At 40.2% G+C, this 16864-nt stretch overlaps 1 protein-coding gene across 4 annotated transcripts in view; it reads left to right on the forward strand.

Annotated features, from left to right (window-relative positions):
- The window catches only part of ARHGEF37 (Rho guanine nucleotide exchange factor 37), a 91242-nt gene that overhangs the window by 13195 nt on the left and 61183 nt on the right, over positions 1-16864 (forward strand). For all 4 annotated transcript variants that reach the window (XM_077137387.1, XM_077137389.1, XM_077137388.1 and 1 more), the window contains exons 2-3: positions 358-554; positions 2543-2666. In XM_077137387.1, the coding sequence (XP_076993502.1) occupies positions 369-554; positions 2543-2666 (310 nt within the window). In that variant the 5' untranslated portion in view covers positions 358-368. The remainder of the gene's footprint in view (positions 1-357; positions 555-2542; positions 2667-16864) is intronic.

Here is a 16864-nt window from a genome sequence, read left to right on the forward strand (position 1 = left end):
TGCAAGTGTTCTCTGTTGATTCTGTTTCTCTAGAGAACCCTAACTAATACAGCAACTATGTGATGATATTAAGAATTACTGGTTATATATGTAGAATGGAATGATATCTTATTGTTTTGTTTGTTGTTAATTTTTTTTAATTAATAAAAAAAAAAGAAAAAAAATGTTGGCAATTACCTGAGCTATTTTCTACCTTTTAAGACTGTTCAGATACTCCCTGCAGATGCTAATGAATAGTTCATCTTGACTTTGTGTGCAGCTAGAGGTATTGTCAGGCCATTTGAGAATACTTGTCTTTGGATTAGAGCGAGCATGTCTCTGTAGAGCACTCTGAAACAGAGTTTTTGGTTTTCCTAGGACCTGCTGCCATGGCCGATGGTGGGGCTGATGAGCCAACCTCAAGGACTGGAAGTCCTGACAGGGAACGCCCAGTCTCCCAGAACAAACAGTCCCTCCATCAGAGGCTGGCGGTCAGGGAGCTGGTGGACACTGAGGGCTCCTACGTGCACACGCTGCAGCTCTGTGCTTCTGACATCCGGAGCCGCCTCCAGCAGGTACGTGGGCGGGGCCACGTGCTGCCAGTTTTGGCAGGGACAGTCCTGGGTCCCCGCTTCTGAGACCTCACATCCTCCAGGGACAGGCTTGATGCAGGGAAGGCAAGGTGAATGTGAAGCTGACAGACCTGAATTTAAGCCTCAGTACTTCCAGTTTTTGGTCATGTAACTTTCAGCAAGGCCTTTAACTGTTTGGGGCCATAGTTTATTCACCTGCTGTGTGAGGACAGGAATAATCACCGTGGAGAATTAAGTGAGATGATGGATAAGATAGCCTTTTGGCAAGTTTAGAACAGATTGCTTAAATTGACCCACATTCTCATTGTCTCAATTGGGCGTGGTGACCTAGAGAAGTTGTCCTAGTATTAGGATAACTTTTTTGTATTCTTTTTTTTTTCTACATTTTTTCCCCTAATTTTAGAAATAGTATATGCCCTGTATTTATTTATTTACTTATTTATTTATTTATTTTTTGCATGGGCAGGCACCAGGAATCGAACCTGGGCATGGCAGGCGAGAACTCTGCCTGCTGAGCCATCATGGCCCACCCATATGCCCTGTATTTAAAGATTCACGTATCCCCTAGTATATAAGTTCTGCTAGGGTGAGGGCTTTGTTTAATTCAATGTTTCCTAGTTCCTGACACATGAATAATGGATTTTCAGTTAGTGTTTCTTGAGTTAATGGAATCCTAAAGTAGATAACATGAAAAGTCAAAGTCCTCTCGTTCCCCCCCTCCAGAAATTAGGATTTTTCTCCCTAGCATTAAACAAACAAATATATATTGATGTTTATTTCTAAAGAGTAGGAGTATATTCTAGACATTGTTTGATGCTAGCTTTTTCAACGAGATCAGCATGCAGGGCATCCTTCTCTGCCCATGACAGCAGATGTCCTGCATCTTTTTTTTTTTTTATTAATTAAAGAAAAAAAAAGAAATTAACCCAACATTTAGAAATCATTCCATTCTACATATGCAATCAGTAATTCTTAACATCATCACATAGGTGCATGATCATCCTTTCTTAGTACATTTGCATCGATTTAGGAAAAGAACTAGCAAAACAACAGAAAAAGATATAGAATGTTAATATAGAGAAAAAAAATAATAATAATAGTAAAAAAAAAGAAAAGGAAAAAGAAAAAAAAAGACAAACAGACAAAAAAAAAACTATAGCTCAGATGCAGCTTCATTCAGTGTTTTAACATGATTACTTTACAATTAGGTATTATTGTGCTGTCCATTTTTGAGTTTTTGTATCTAGTCCTGTTGCACAGTCTGTATCCCTTCAGCTCCAATTACCCATTATCTTAACCTGTTTCTAACTCCTGCTGGACTCTGTTACCAATGACATATTCCAAGTTTATTCTCGAATGTCGGTTCACATCAGTGGGACCATACAGTATTTGTCCTTTAGTTTTTGGCTAGACTCACTCAGCATAATGTTCTCTAGGTCCATCCATGTTATTACATGCTTCATAAGTTTATCCTGTCTTAAAGCTGCATAATATTCCATCGTATGTATATACCACAGTTTGTTTAGCCACTCGTCTGTTGACGGACATTTTGGCTGTTTCCATCTCTTTTCCTGCATCTTTTTTAGCAGTTGTCTTGCCCAGTTAATAGGGCTTGGAGCCTAGACTGCATCACGAGGTGATGACACTAGGTGTCAAGTATGCTAGAGCTGGAAAGAATCCAACTCCCATCTCCACTTGACAGATGGGGAAACTGAAAGAAGGAAAATGGTGGTTTGCATCAGATTTAGGATAAAACCTCACGCTGAACAGTCCATCTCTTGTAGAATAATGAATATACCTAATTTGTAAAAATTCAAAATCACTTGAAACATTCCATTGGAACACTCAGTCTTCCCCAAAGTGATGGGACCCCAATGATGTGAATATTCTGGGCCACTCGCTGAAGTCTGCAAATAAAGTCACTCTAGTGAATTCCCGGTGACCACCCATGGCTACTTTGTTCCTTCCAGCTACCACAGGAAGATCTGGACATCCTGTTCTCAAACATTGATGATATCATCAAGGTGAACAGCAGATTTCTACATGATCTGCAAGAGACAGATTCCAGGGAAGAGGAACAAGTGTATCTAATTGGTAAGCAAAACACCTAGGGAGTTGTCAGACTGGGATTCCCATGGAACTGTCCTTAGTATGTGGTCATTGCTGAACTGTCTCCAGAGTTCCTGGGTAATGCAGCTCAGTGAGAGTCTCTTTTTGGAATCTCTGAAGCAGCATTTCAGAATCAGTGGGGCTCTCAGGTAATATCCAGACCAATCCCATCATTTCATTTACAGAGACTGAGGCCCAGAGACAGGGAGGGACCCACTCGTAGTCACATAGCTCATGATTAGTGGCACAGCTGAGTCTTTAGTTGTGTTCTGTCTCACATTCATTCATTCAAAATATATTGAAAAAAAAAAAAACCCGTAGAGCCTACAACACAAAGAGTGCACTCTAATGTGAACTATGGGCTATAGTTAATAGTGTAATTGTAATAATATTGTTTCATCAGAAACTAATGCAAAATGTTAATAATAGGAGAAGCTATGCATGTGAGAAGGGGTATATAGGAACTTTGTTTCCTGCATGAATTTTCTGTAAACCTACAACTGCTCTAATTTTTAAAAAATGAAAAAAAAAAGTATTTATTGAGCACCTGCAGTGTCCCAGTCACTATTCCACGTACTGGGGTCACAGCATCACTAAGACAGTCCAAGTTGCTGTTCTTTTGGGGTTGACAGTGAAAGAGATGGAAAATAAACAGATAGACAAGAGGGGATTAGGCAGTTATCTGTAAAGTGAAGAAAATAAAACAGCTGTCATAACTTTTAGGTATGAGGAAAGGCCTCCTGAGCTGAGACCTGAATTTTGAATAGGCGCCAGCTATGAGAAGGTCTGGAGGAGGAGTACAGAGAATAGCTGTGCAAAGGCTCTGAAGCAGGATGAGCCTGGAATGTTTGAAGGGAAGAAAGAAGGTTGGTGTGGCTTCAGGGGAATTAGTGAGAGAGGAATGTTGGGGGATGAGATAGAAGAGACTGGCAGAGATCAGACGATGCGGGAGGGCCTAGTAGAACGTGGAAGGAGTTTGGCTTTTATTCTAAGTGTGATGAGAAGCCATTGATGGTTTTGAGCAGAGGAATGACATGATCTGATTTATGTTTTTAAAAGATCCCTATGGTTGTTATAGAACGTGGATTGTGAGGAGGTGGTGAGAATAAACACAGGGACACCAGTGGGGGGCTTTGCAGATACCCATGTGAGAGATGGAGGGAGGCATCTCTCCCGATTCTGGGATGGTTGGGATGACCAGAGGGTGGCTGAGGCATAAAGAAGGGAGGAATGGTTATGACTCAGACCTTTCTCCTTTAATCACTTCCCATTCGCTACTTTGGGGTCACTTCACAGAGTTTTTGGGTGGAGCCAGATGAGGATGAATGGGTACCAGGTTTCCTCTAGTGACAGTGAGGAGGGAGGGGCCAGAGCACCCATGTCCCCAAGCCTTTACACCACCCATCTCCTACCCTTTCCTAGACATAGATGATGATGATGATGGGGATTAAAAATATGCACAGACATAAACAAAAACAAACCCCCCTCTAACAGACTTCTGGGGAAGTTGGTGGAGTAGGGAGTTCCAGGGCTCAGTCCTTTCATCAAAACAGCCATTAAAGAGGCAGGAAATATCTGAAACAACTGTTCTAGGGCTCCAGGGGCTGGCGGAACACTGTACAGCATCCAGGGAAGAGCAGGAGGGAAAAAGGCTGATGAACTACAGTAAACAAGAGTGACTTGCTCTCCCCGCAAGGTGGCTGCCGGCACTCATCCCCAACTCTACCACTCGGCTGCTTTGGGGTCCAATTCCTGGTTAGCTCTGGGGACAGAAAGGGACATAAAAATCCTCTTTCATAAGATCGGGGGTAGGTTGGCGGATCACTGATCATAGCTTTTGACTAGCGAATTCAGATCTCTGGGTCCTAGCTCTGAGCTAGAGTTACAGCCCACCCTGGACCAAGGCAGTGACAGCCATTGTTTCAACCAGGGTCCGAGTAGGGGTGGAGAGGTGGAGATTTAAAGACCCATGCAGCACATACTCAGGGCCCCAGGTTAGCGGTGGGGCTGCATTTGCTGAGCAGCTCAGGAGAACAGATTTGAGAATCTGTCAAAAAGGCTTTTGGCACCCTTCCTGATCCCCTCCCCAAGGCACTTTGGAGCTGGTCTGCATCCCAATTCATGGGTCCCTGACCCTGTTTTGGCTGCAAAATACTGACTTAGGAAAGTCCTTTCCAGAGCAACCCTCTGTTTTAGTTTGCTAAAGCTGGTGAAATGCAATATACCAGAAATGGGTTGGTTTTTACAGTGGGGATTATTAACTTAAACCTCAGAGTTCTGTGGCCGTGAAGATGTCCAAATCAAGAAATCAACAGGTGGGACTTCTGGGTCAAGATGGCGGCTTAACAACGTGTGCATTTTAGTTCGTCCTCCAGAACAACTAGTAAATAACCAGAAACAGTACAGAACAGCTCCCGGAGCCACGATAGTGACCAGACACACAGCGTACCCCAGTCTGGACCAGCTGGACTGGTTGCGAGCAACCCCCCAGAACTGTGAGTTCCCAAAGCTGTGGCGGCCAGCGCACCTCCCCCACAGGCCACTTCCCAGAGGGGAAAAGAAAGGACTTTACCAGCAGCAGGGACTGCACACAATCAAACACCGACTGTGGAGCTAATTAACAAATTCTGACTACTAAAAATAGGCCCCCAGCTTAGGTGAACCTGATCAAAACAGAGGTTGCTCATTTTTGCCCCGGTGCCAAGGGGGCAGGACTGACAGAAAAAGGGGGGAGAAAAAGAAGGAAACAGAGGTTTTTGTGGCTGCATATCTACAAAGGCTTGACTGCATCTGGATACAGTGGCAGGACTTTTCAGGCTGCAACTACCCCAGGCATAGGCTGACATGAGCTCTTTTGGGGGCTTGTCTGGAGTCTATGCCTTCCCCAGGGGAGGGGTGAAGTCCCACCCAGGTGGAATCCCTCCATCAAGGAATTCAGACACCAGGGCTTGGTAATTTGAAGCCATTAAAACCAGCCTACAGCCTCTCCTCTGTCTCCACCACACCCCCAGCAGAGAGAGTCTGCCAAAGTTAAAGGTACCGCATCATCTTATGCTGGTGGGACCTACAGTCAGACAAGCGCCACATACTGGGCAGGATAAGAAAAACAGAGTCCAGAGACTTCACAGGAAAGTCTTTCAACCTGCTGGGTCTCACCCTTAGGGAAAACCGACGCAGGTGACTCTTTCCTCCTGATAGGAGGCCAGTTTGGTCGGGGAAAACCTGGCTGGGGTCTATAATATCTAAGTAGACCTTCCTAAGTGTGTGTGGGGGAAAGGCAACACACAAGCAGCACAAGAAAAAAAGAAAACAAGGACTGAAAAATTCTCCTCTGTTAAACAAAACTTAAGCTAAAGGTCCAGATAAAGCTGAACGGAATGTCAAAGAACAGATAGGCAACAAATTCATCTAGCAAGAAAACCCTAGATAAAAGAAGTGAAAGCAACCTCCAGAATAAACTAATTAAGGTAATTAAATGCCTAGACACCAGCAAAAAATAACAAATCTCACTAGGAAAATTGAAGATATGGCCCAGTCAAAGGAAAATACCAACAATTCAAATGACATACAGGAGCTGAAACAATTAATTCAGAATGTACGAACAGACATGGAAAACCTCATCAAAAACCAAATCAATGAACTGAGGGAGGATAGAAAGAAGGCAAGGAAAGAACAAAAAGAAGAAACTGAAAGTCTGAAAAAACAAATCACAGAACTTATGGGAATGAAAGACAGTAGAAGAGATGAAAAAAAACAATGGAAACCTACAATGGTAGATTTCAAGAGACAGAACATAGGATTTCTGAACTGGAGGACAGAACATCTGAAATCCAACAAGAAACAGAAACTATAGGGAAAAAAATGGAAAAATATGAGCAGGGACTCAGGGAATTGAAAGACAATATGAAGTGTATGAATATACATGTTGTGGGTGTCCCAGAAGGAGAAGAGAAGGGAAAAGGAGGAGAAAAACTAATGGAGGAAATTATCACTGAAAATTTCCCAACTCTTATGAAAGACTTAAAATTACAGATCCAAGAAGTGCAGCGTACCCCAAAGAGAACAGATCCAAATAGACATACTCCAAGACATTTAATAATCAGAATGTCAGAGGTCAAAGAGAAAGAGAGGATCTTGAAAGCAGCAAGAGAAAAGCAATCCATCACATACAAGGGAAGCCCAATAAGACTATGCGTAGATTTCCCAGCAGAAACCATGGAGGCGAGAAGACAGTGGGATAATATATTAAATTATTAAAAGAGAAAAAGTGCCAACCGAGAATTCTATATCCAGCAAAATTGTCCTTCAAAAATGAGGGAGAAATTAAAACATTTTCAGACAAAAAATCACTGAGAGACTTTGTGACCAAGAGACCAGCTCTGCAAGAAATACTAAAGGGAACACAAGAGACAGATACAAAGACAGAAGAGAGAGGTGTGGAGAAGAGTGTAGAAAGGAAGACTATGAGTAAAGGTAAAAAGAAGGAAAATTAGATATGACATATAAAATCCAGAAGGCAAAATAGTAGAAGAAAGTACTACCCATGCAGTAATAACACTGAATGTTAATGGATTAAACACTCCAATCAAAAGACATAGTCGGGCAGAATGAATTAAAAAACAGGACCCATCTATATGCTGTCTCTACTCAAAGGACACGAGGCCAAGGACACAAATGGACATTTACACACCAATGTTTATAGCAGCATTATTAACAATTACCAAGAGATGGAAACAGCCAAAATGTCCATCAACAGACAGTTGGCTAAACAAACTGTGACATTTACATAAGATGGAATATTATACAGCTGTAAGACAGAATAAAGTTATGAAGTATGTAACAACATGAATGGACCTTAGGGACATTATGCTGAGTGTGATTAGCCAGAAACAAAAGGACAAATACTGAATGGTTTCACTGATAGGAACTGACATTAGTGAATAAACTTGGAATATTTCCTTGGTAACAGAGACCATCAGCAGATAGAAATAGGGTAAGATATTGGGTAATTGGAGCTGAAGGGATACAGATTGTGCAACAGGACTGAATATAAAAACTCAGAAATGGACAGCACAATATTACCTAACTGTAATACAATTATGTTAAAACACTGAATGAAGCTGCATATGAGAATGATAGAGGGAGGAGGGCTGGGGCATAAATGAAATCACAAAGAAAGATAGACGATAAAGATTGAGATGGTGTAATCTAGGAATGCCTAGAATGTATAATGATAGTGACTAAATGTACAAATTAAAAAAAAATGTTTTTGCATGAGGAAGAACAAAAGAATGTCATTACTGCAGTGTGCTGAAAATAGATGGTACTTAATATTTTAAAATTTCAACTAATGTGTGAGACTAAAGCAAAAAATGTTTATTTGGTACAAATCTATACTTTGACTAGTGCATCTCCTAATATAACTTATGTAGATAGTTGGTTGAACACCTTAAGTACATGGAACTTTGTATAGGACATGAGATTTTGTTGGTTTGTCCGGGTGATGCCATGATGAATCCCAGAGTGATTTGATCAGTGAGTGGAAAAGTATTTGCAAAGTCCCCGAAGGGGGCTTTCAACGGTGAGAAGGGGGAAAACTCAACTTCCCCATGTTGAATTCTTTATATTTTCACAAGCAGTATGGACAACCAAAGCTACAGGCTGAGCCCCCAGTCTTGGGGTTTGTTCATATGAAACTTAACCCCACAGGGGATAGGTCAAGCCTACTTAAAATTAAGCCTAAGAGTCACCCCCAAGAGAACCTCTTTTGTTGCTCAGATGTGGCCTCTCTCTCCAGCCAACACAGCAAGCAGACTCACCACCCTCCCCCTGTCTACGTGGGATATGACTACCAGGGGTGTGGATCTTCCTGGCAGCGTGGGATAGAAATCCCAGGATGAGCTGAGATTCAGCATCAAGGGATTGAGAAAAACTCTAGCATGAGCTGAGACCCAACATCAAGGAATTGAGAAAATCTTCTCGACCAAAAGGGGAAAGAGTGAAATGAGACAAAGTGTCAATGGCTGAGAGATTCCAAACAGAGTCGAAAGGTTATCCTGGAGGTTATTCTTATGCATTAAGTAGATATCACCTTGCTCCAAGATGTAATGGAGAGGCTGGAGGGAACTGCCTGAAAATGTAGAGCTGTGTTCCAGTAACCATGTTTCTTGATGATGATTGTATAATGATATAGCTTTCACAATGTGACTGTGTGATTGTGAAAACTTTGTGTCTTATGCTTCTTTTATCTACCTTGTTAACAGATGAGAGGAACATATGGAATAAAAATAAATAATAGGGGGAACAAATATTAAAATAGATTTAGTTTGAAATGCTAGTGATCAATGAAAGGGATCAGTCAGGGGTATGGCCTATAAAATTATTTTTTTCTGTTTGTTATATTTTTCTGTTGTCTTTTTATTTCTTTTTCTGAATTGATACTAATGTCCTGGGAAATGATCATGATGATGAATATGCAACTATGTGATGATATTGTGAATTGCTGAGTGTATGTGTTGGGAATGTTTGTTTCTTGTAATTGTTTTTAATCAATAAAAAATAAAAAAAAATAAAAGAAATCAACAGGTGATGCATTTCCCTTGAAGACCAGCTACTGGTGATCCTCAGCTCCTCTATCACATGGCACTGTCTACTGGTCTCTCCCTTTCTGGGTTTCATTGCTTCCAGCCTCTGGTTTCAGTGGCTTTCTCTCTGTTTCTGTGGTGTCCTCCTATTTTCAGTGTGTTCTTCTCTCTCAGCTTCTCTTGCTTTTTTTCTCTAAGCTTCTCTGGATTTTTTTATTTGTCTTCTCTCTGTTTTTTTTATCCTCTTATAAAGGACTCTAGTTAGAGAATTAAGAACCACTGTGAAGAGGGTGGGTCACATGTCAATTAAATAGCGATCCTACTGATAATGGGTTCACTTCCACAGGAATCGATTAGGTTTAAGAACGTGATATTTTCTGGGGTACATACAGCTTCAAACCATCACATCCTCCTCCCCAAATTTTGCCTCCAGGTGCAAGCAGCTAGAGACAATGTTAGAAGTATAAAAAATTATAGCGGCAAAACAAAAAACAGATCAAGATTCCTGGAGAAGGAATAGAGGAAAGGAAGTTTTTCCTGGAAGCGTAACAATTGCACAAAAAGTGCAATCCTGGACTTCCGGAGAAGATGGCGGCTTAGTAAGACGCGCGGGTCTTAGTTCCTCCTCCAGAACAGCTACTAGGGAAGTAGAAACGATACAAAACAGCTCCTGGAGCCACGACAGAGACCAAGAAGACAGCGTACCCCATTCTGGAACGGCTGACTGGCTGGGAGAACCTGCTGCGGTGAGACCACCGAGGGGCGCGCGCTTCCCTGGGCCGGGGCGGCAGGCGGCCGGAGTCCCTCCCTCCCTCCTTCCCGGGCCGGCTGGGAGAATTGGACAGGCAATCCTCTCAAGCCGCGGCGGCTGGCGCCCCCCCCCACGCGCAGCCCCCCGGACCAGCTGGGAGAATTGGATCGGAGATCCCCAAGCCGCGGAGAACGGCGACTGGGGTCCCTTCCAAACGCGTGGCTTCCCGGTCTGGCTGGAAACGGTGGATAAACACTTCACCAAGCCGCGGCGGCTGGCACCCCCCCGCCACGCTTGGCGCCCCGGGCCGGCTGGGAAATTTGAACCGGCGTTCCCCCAAGCCGCTTTGGCTGGAGACCCCCCGCTACAGCGAGAGTTTTCCAAAGTTAAAAGGGGCCACAGCATCTTTTACTGGTGGGACCCGCAGACAAACGTGTGCCACGAGCGCCACCTACTGGGCAGGATAAGAAAAACAGAGCCCAGAGATTTCACAGAAAAACCTTTCAACCTGTGGGGTCTTACACCCAGGGAAATCTGATTAAATGCCCAGATGCCAGCAGAAGATAACGGATCACGCTCAGAAAATTGAAAATATGGCCCAGTCAAAGGAACAAACCAATAGTTCAAATGAGATACAGGAGCTGAGACAGCTAATACTGAATATACGAACAGAAATGGAAAACCTCTTCAAAACCAAATCGATAAATTGAGGGAGGACATGAAGAAGACATGGGCTGAACAAAAAGAAGAAATAGAAAAACTGAAAAACCAAATCACAGAACTTATGGGAGTGAAGGACAAAGTAGAAAAGCTGGAAAAAACAATAGATACCTACAATGGTAGATTTAAAGAGACAGAAGCTAGAATTAGTGAATTGGAGGATGGAACATCTGAATTCCAAAAAGAAACAGAAACTATCGGGAAAAGAATGGAAAAATTTGAACAGGGGATCAGGGAGCTGAATGACAATATGAAGCGCACAAATATACGTGTTGTGGGTGTCCCAGAAGGAGAAGAGAAGGGAAAAGGAGGAGAAAAACTAATGGAAGAAATTATCACTGAAAATTTCTCAACTCTTATGAAAGACCTAAAATTACAGATCCAAGAAGTGCAGCGCACCCCAAAGAGAATAGACCCAAATAGGCGTTCTCCAAGACACTTACTAGTTAGAATGTCAGAGGTCAAAGAGAAAGAGAGGATCTTGAAAGCAGCAAGAGAAAAACAATCCATCACATACAAGGGAAACCCAATAAGACTATGTGTAGATTTCTCAGCAGAAACCATGGAAGCTAGAAGACAGTGGGATGATATATTTAAATTACTAAAAGAGAAAAACTGCCAACCAAGACTCCTATATCCAGCAAAATTGTCCTTCAAAAATGAGGGAGAAATTAAAACATTCTCAGACAAAAAGTCACTGAGAGAATTTGTGACCAAGAGACCAGCACTGCAAGAAATACTAAAGGGAGCACTAGAGTCAGATATGAAAAGATAGAAGAGAGAGGTATGGAGAAGAGTGTAGAAAGAAGGAAAATTAGATATGATATATACAATACAAGAGGCAAAATGGCAGAGGAAAATATCCAAACAGTAATAACACTAAATGTTAATGGACTGAATTCCCCAATCAAAAGACATAGAGTGGCAGAATGGATTAAAAAACAGGATCCTTCTATATGCTGTCTACAGGAAACACGTCTTAGACCCAAACATAAACATAGGTTGAAAGTGAAAGGTTGGGAAAAGATATTTCATGCAAATAACAACCAGAAAAGAGCAGGAGTAGCTATACTAACATCCAACAAATTAGATTTCAAATGTAAAACAGTTAAAAGAGACAAAGAAGGACACTATATACTAATAAAAGGAACAATTAAACAAGAAGACATAACAATCATAAATATTTATGCACCGAACCAGAATGCCCCCAAATACATGAGGAATACACTGCAAACACTGAAAAGGGAAATAGACACATATACCATAATAGTTGGAGACTTCAATTCACCACTCTCATCAATGGACAGAACATCTAAACGGAGGATCAATAAAGAAATAGAGAATCTGAATATTACTATAAATGAGCTAGACTTAACAGACATTTATAGGACATTACATCCCACAACAGTAGGATACACCTTTTTCTCAAGTGCTCATGGATCATTCTCAAAGATAGACCATATGCTGGGTCACAAAGCAAGTCTTAACAAATTTAAACAGATTGAAATCATACACAACACTTTCTCAGATCATAAAGGAATGAAGTTGGAAATCAATAATAGAGTGCCAGAAAATTCACAAATATGTGGAGGCTCAACAACACACTCTTAAACAACGAGTGGGTCAAAGAAGAAATTGCAAGAGAAATTAGTAAATACCTCGAGGCGAATGAAAACGAAAACACAACATATCAAAACCTATGGGATGCAGCAAAGGCAGTGCTAAGAGGGAAATTTATTGCCCTAAATGCCTATATCAGAAAAGAAGAAAAGGCAAAAATTCAGGAATTAACTGTCCACTTGGAAGAACTGGAGAAAGAACAGCAAACTAACCCCAAAGCAAGCAAAAGGAAAGAAATAACAAAGATTAGAGCAGAAATAAATGAAATTGAAAACAGGAAAACAATAGAGAAAATCAATAAGCCCAGAAGTTGGTTCTATGAGAAAATCAATAAGATTGATGGGCCCTTAGCAAGATTGACAAAAAGAAGAAGAGAGAGGATGCAAATAAATAAGATCAGAAATGGAAGAGGAGACATAACCACTGACCTCACAGAAATAAAGGAGGTCATAACAGGATACTATGAACAACTTTACGCTAATAAATACAACAATTTAGATGAAATGGACGGGTTCCTGGAAAGACATGAACAACCAACTTTGACTCAAGAAGAAATAGATGACCTCAAGAAACCAATCACAAGTAAAGAAATTGAATCAGTCATTCAAAAGCTTCCTAAAAAGAAAAGTCCAGGACCAGATGGCTTCACATGTGAATTTTACCAAACATTCCAGAAAGAATTAGTACCAACTCTCCTCAAACTCTTCAAAAAAATCGAAGCGGAGGGAAAACTGCCTAATTCATTCTATGAAGCCAACATCACCCTCATACCAAAACCAGGCAAAGATATTACAAAAAAAGAAAACTACAGACCAATCTCTCTAATGAATATAGATGCAAAAATCCTCAACAAAATTCTAGCAAATCGAATCCAACAACACATTAAAAGAATTATACATCATGACCAAGTAGGATTCATCCCAGGTATGCAAGGATGGTTCAACATAAGAAAATCAATTCAACAAATCAAAGCAGAAAAATCACATGATCATCTCAATTGATGCAGAGAAGGCATTTGACAAGATTCAACATCCTTTCCTGTTGAAAACACTTCAAAAGATAGGAATACAAGGGAACTTCCTTAAAATGATAGAGGGAATATATGAAAAACCCACAGCTAATATCATCCTCAATGGGGAAAAATTGAAAACTTTCCCCCTAAGATCAGGAACAAGACAAGGATGTCCACTATCACCACTATTATTCAACATTGTGTTGGAGGTTCTAGCCAGAGCAATTAGACAAGAAAAAGAAATACAAGGCATCAAAATTGGAAAGGAAGAAGTAAAACTATCACTGTTTGCAGACGATATGATACTATACGTCGAAAACCCGGAAAAATCCACAACAAAACTACTAGAGCTAATAAATGAGTACAGCAAAGTAGCAGGTTACAAGATCAACATTCAAAAATCTGTAGCATTTCTATACACTAGTAATGAACAAGCGGAGGGGGAAATCAAGAAATGAATCCCATTTACAATTGCAACTAAAAGAATAAAATACCTAGGAATAAATTTAACTAAAGAGACAAAAAAACCTATACAAAGAAAACTACAAAAAACTGTTAAAAGAAATCACAGAAGACCTAAATAGATGGAAGGGCATACTGTGTTCATGGACTAGAAGACTAAATATAGTTAAGATGTCAATCCTACCTAAATTGATTTACAGATTCAACGCAATACCAATCAAAATCCCAACAACTTACTTTTCAGAAATAGAAAAACCAATAAGCAAATTTATCTGGAAGGGCAGGGTGCCCCGAATTGCTAAAAGTATCTTGAGGAAAAAAAAAACGAAGCTGGAGGTCTCACGCTGCCGGACTTTAAGGCATATTATGAAGCCACAGTGGTCAAAACAGCATGGTATTGGCATAAAGATAGATATATCGACCAATGGAATCGAATAGAGTGCTCAGATATAGACCCTCTCATCTATGGACATTTGATCTTTGATAAGGCAGTCAAGCCAACTCACCTGGGACAGAACAGTCTCTTCAATAAATGGTGCCTAGAGAACTGGATATCCATATGCAAAAGAATGAAAGAAGACCCATATCTCATACCCTATACAGAAGTTAACTCAAAATGGATCAAAGATCTAAACATTAGGTCTAAGACCATAAAACAGTTAGAGGAAAATGTAGGGAGATATCTTATGAAACTTACAATTGGAGGCGGTTTTATGGACCTTAAACCTAAAGCAAGAGCACTGAAGAAGGAAAGAAATAAATGGGAGCTCCTCAAAATTAAACACTTTTGTGCATCAAAGAACTTCATCAAGAAAGTAGAAAGACAGCCTACACAATGGGAGACAATATTTGGAAACGACACATCAGATAAAGGTCTAGTATCCAGAATTTATAAAGAGATTGTTCAACTCAACAACAAAAAGACAGCCAACCCAATTACAAAATGGGAAAAAGACTTGAACAGACACCTCTCAGACGAGGAAATACAAATGGCCAAAAGGCACATGAAGAGATGCTCAATGTCCCTGGCCATTAGAGAAATGCAAATCAAAACCACAATGAGATATCATCTCACACCCACCAGAATGGCCATTATCAACAAAACAGAAAATGACAAGTGCTGGAGAGGATGCGGAGAAAGAGGCACACTTATCCACTGTTGGTGGGAATGTCAAATGGTGCAAGCACTGTGGAAGGCAGTTTGGCGGTTCCTCAAAAAACTGAATATAGAATTGCCATACGACCCAGCAATACCATTGCTAGGTATCTACTCAAAGGACTTAAGGGCAAAGACACAAACGGACATTTGCCCACCAATGTTTATAGCAGCGTTATTTACAATTGCAAAGAGATGGAAACAGCCAAAATGTCCATCAACAGACGAGTGGCTAAACAAACTGTGGTATATACATATGATGGAATATTATGCAGCTTTAAGACAGAATAAACTTATGAAGCATGTAATAACATGGATGGACCTAGAGAACATTATGCTGAGTGAGTCTAGCCAAAAACTAAAGGACAAATACTGTATGGTTCCACTGATGTGAACCGACATTCGAGAATAAACTTGGAATATGTCATTGGTAACAGAGTCCAGCAGGAGTTAGAAACAGGGTAAGATAATGGGTAATTGGAGCTGAAGGGATACAGACTGTGCAACAGGACTAGATATAAAAACTCAAAAATGGACAGCACAATAATACCTAATTGTAAAGTAATCATGTTAAAACACTGAATGAAGCTGCATCTGAGCTATAGGTTTTTTTTTTGTTTGTCTGTGTCTTTTTTTTTTTAACTATTATTTTTTTTTTATTTTTTTCTCTATATTAACATTCTATATCTTTTTCTGTTGTTTTGCTAGTTCTTTTCCTAAATCGATGCAAATGTACTAAGAAATGATCATGCATCTATGTGATGATGTTAAGAATTACTGATTGCATATGTAGAATGGAATGATTTCTAAATGTTGTGTTAATTTCTTTTTTTCTTTAATTAATAAAAAAAAACTGAAAAAAGAAGTGCAATCCTAAAAATTGTGTATGCTAAAAATTTTCTTGCTTATCTGAGGCAAGATTCAGATGAAGAACAGCTGAGAAAAATCTGGCCAGTTAAATATGGGCTATGCTGAAGTTGTACAACAAGGTGGACTAAAGGTCAAAGAAGAGCCTTAGCATAAAGACAATCAACAATAAAACCACAATCATGAGAAAAAAACTTACCTTCAGAGTAAAGTCATTAAGATGATCAGATACCTAGACATTGTCAGAAAATCACAGGCCCCACCCAGAAACAGGAAGATGTGGTTCAGTCAAGGAAACAAATGAAAACTTCAGAGGCAAAACAGCAGCAGCAACAACAACATCAAAGCAAAAAAATAGTAATATATATGTATAAAGAATAAAAAATAAAATTAAAAAATATGACCAAAAACTTCAGAATATAAACAATTTGGAACAAGTAATAAAAGAAGTTCAAACAAATCGCCTAAATCAATTCAAGGAGATTTGGGAGAATATGGCTGAAGAGATAAAGGACGTCAAGAAGCCATTGCATGAGTGTACAGAAAAATTTGAAAGTATAGAAAGAAACATAACAGAAATTATGGCGATAAAGGCACAATGAAAGAGATAAAAAATACATCAGAGTCATACAACAGATTTGAACAGGCAGAAGAACGAACCAGCAAACTAGAAGAAATGGCAACCAAAGTCTTAGAAAAACAGATAAAGAAAAGAATGGGAGAAATCGAGCAGTGTCTCAGGGAATTGAATGACAGCATGAAGTGCACAAAGATACTCATTGTGGATATCCCAAAGGAGAAGACCATGGAAAGGGGCAGAAAGAATATTTGAGGAAATAATAGCCAAAAATTTCCCAACTCTTATGAAAGACATAAATGTACATGTACAAGAAGTGCAGTATACTCCACACAGAATAAATCCTAACAGATCTACTTCCAGGCACATACTAATCAGAATGTCAGATGTCAAAGATGAAAAGAGAATACTGGAAGCAGCAAGAGAAAAATGAC

This window comes from Tamandua tetradactyla, chromosome 20 (assembly GCF_023851605.1).
Source record: "Tamandua tetradactyla isolate mTamTet1 chromosome 20, mTamTet1.pri, whole genome shotgun sequence".
Classification (NCBI taxonomy): Eukaryota; Metazoa; Chordata; class Mammalia; order Pilosa; family Myrmecophagidae; genus Tamandua; species Tamandua tetradactyla.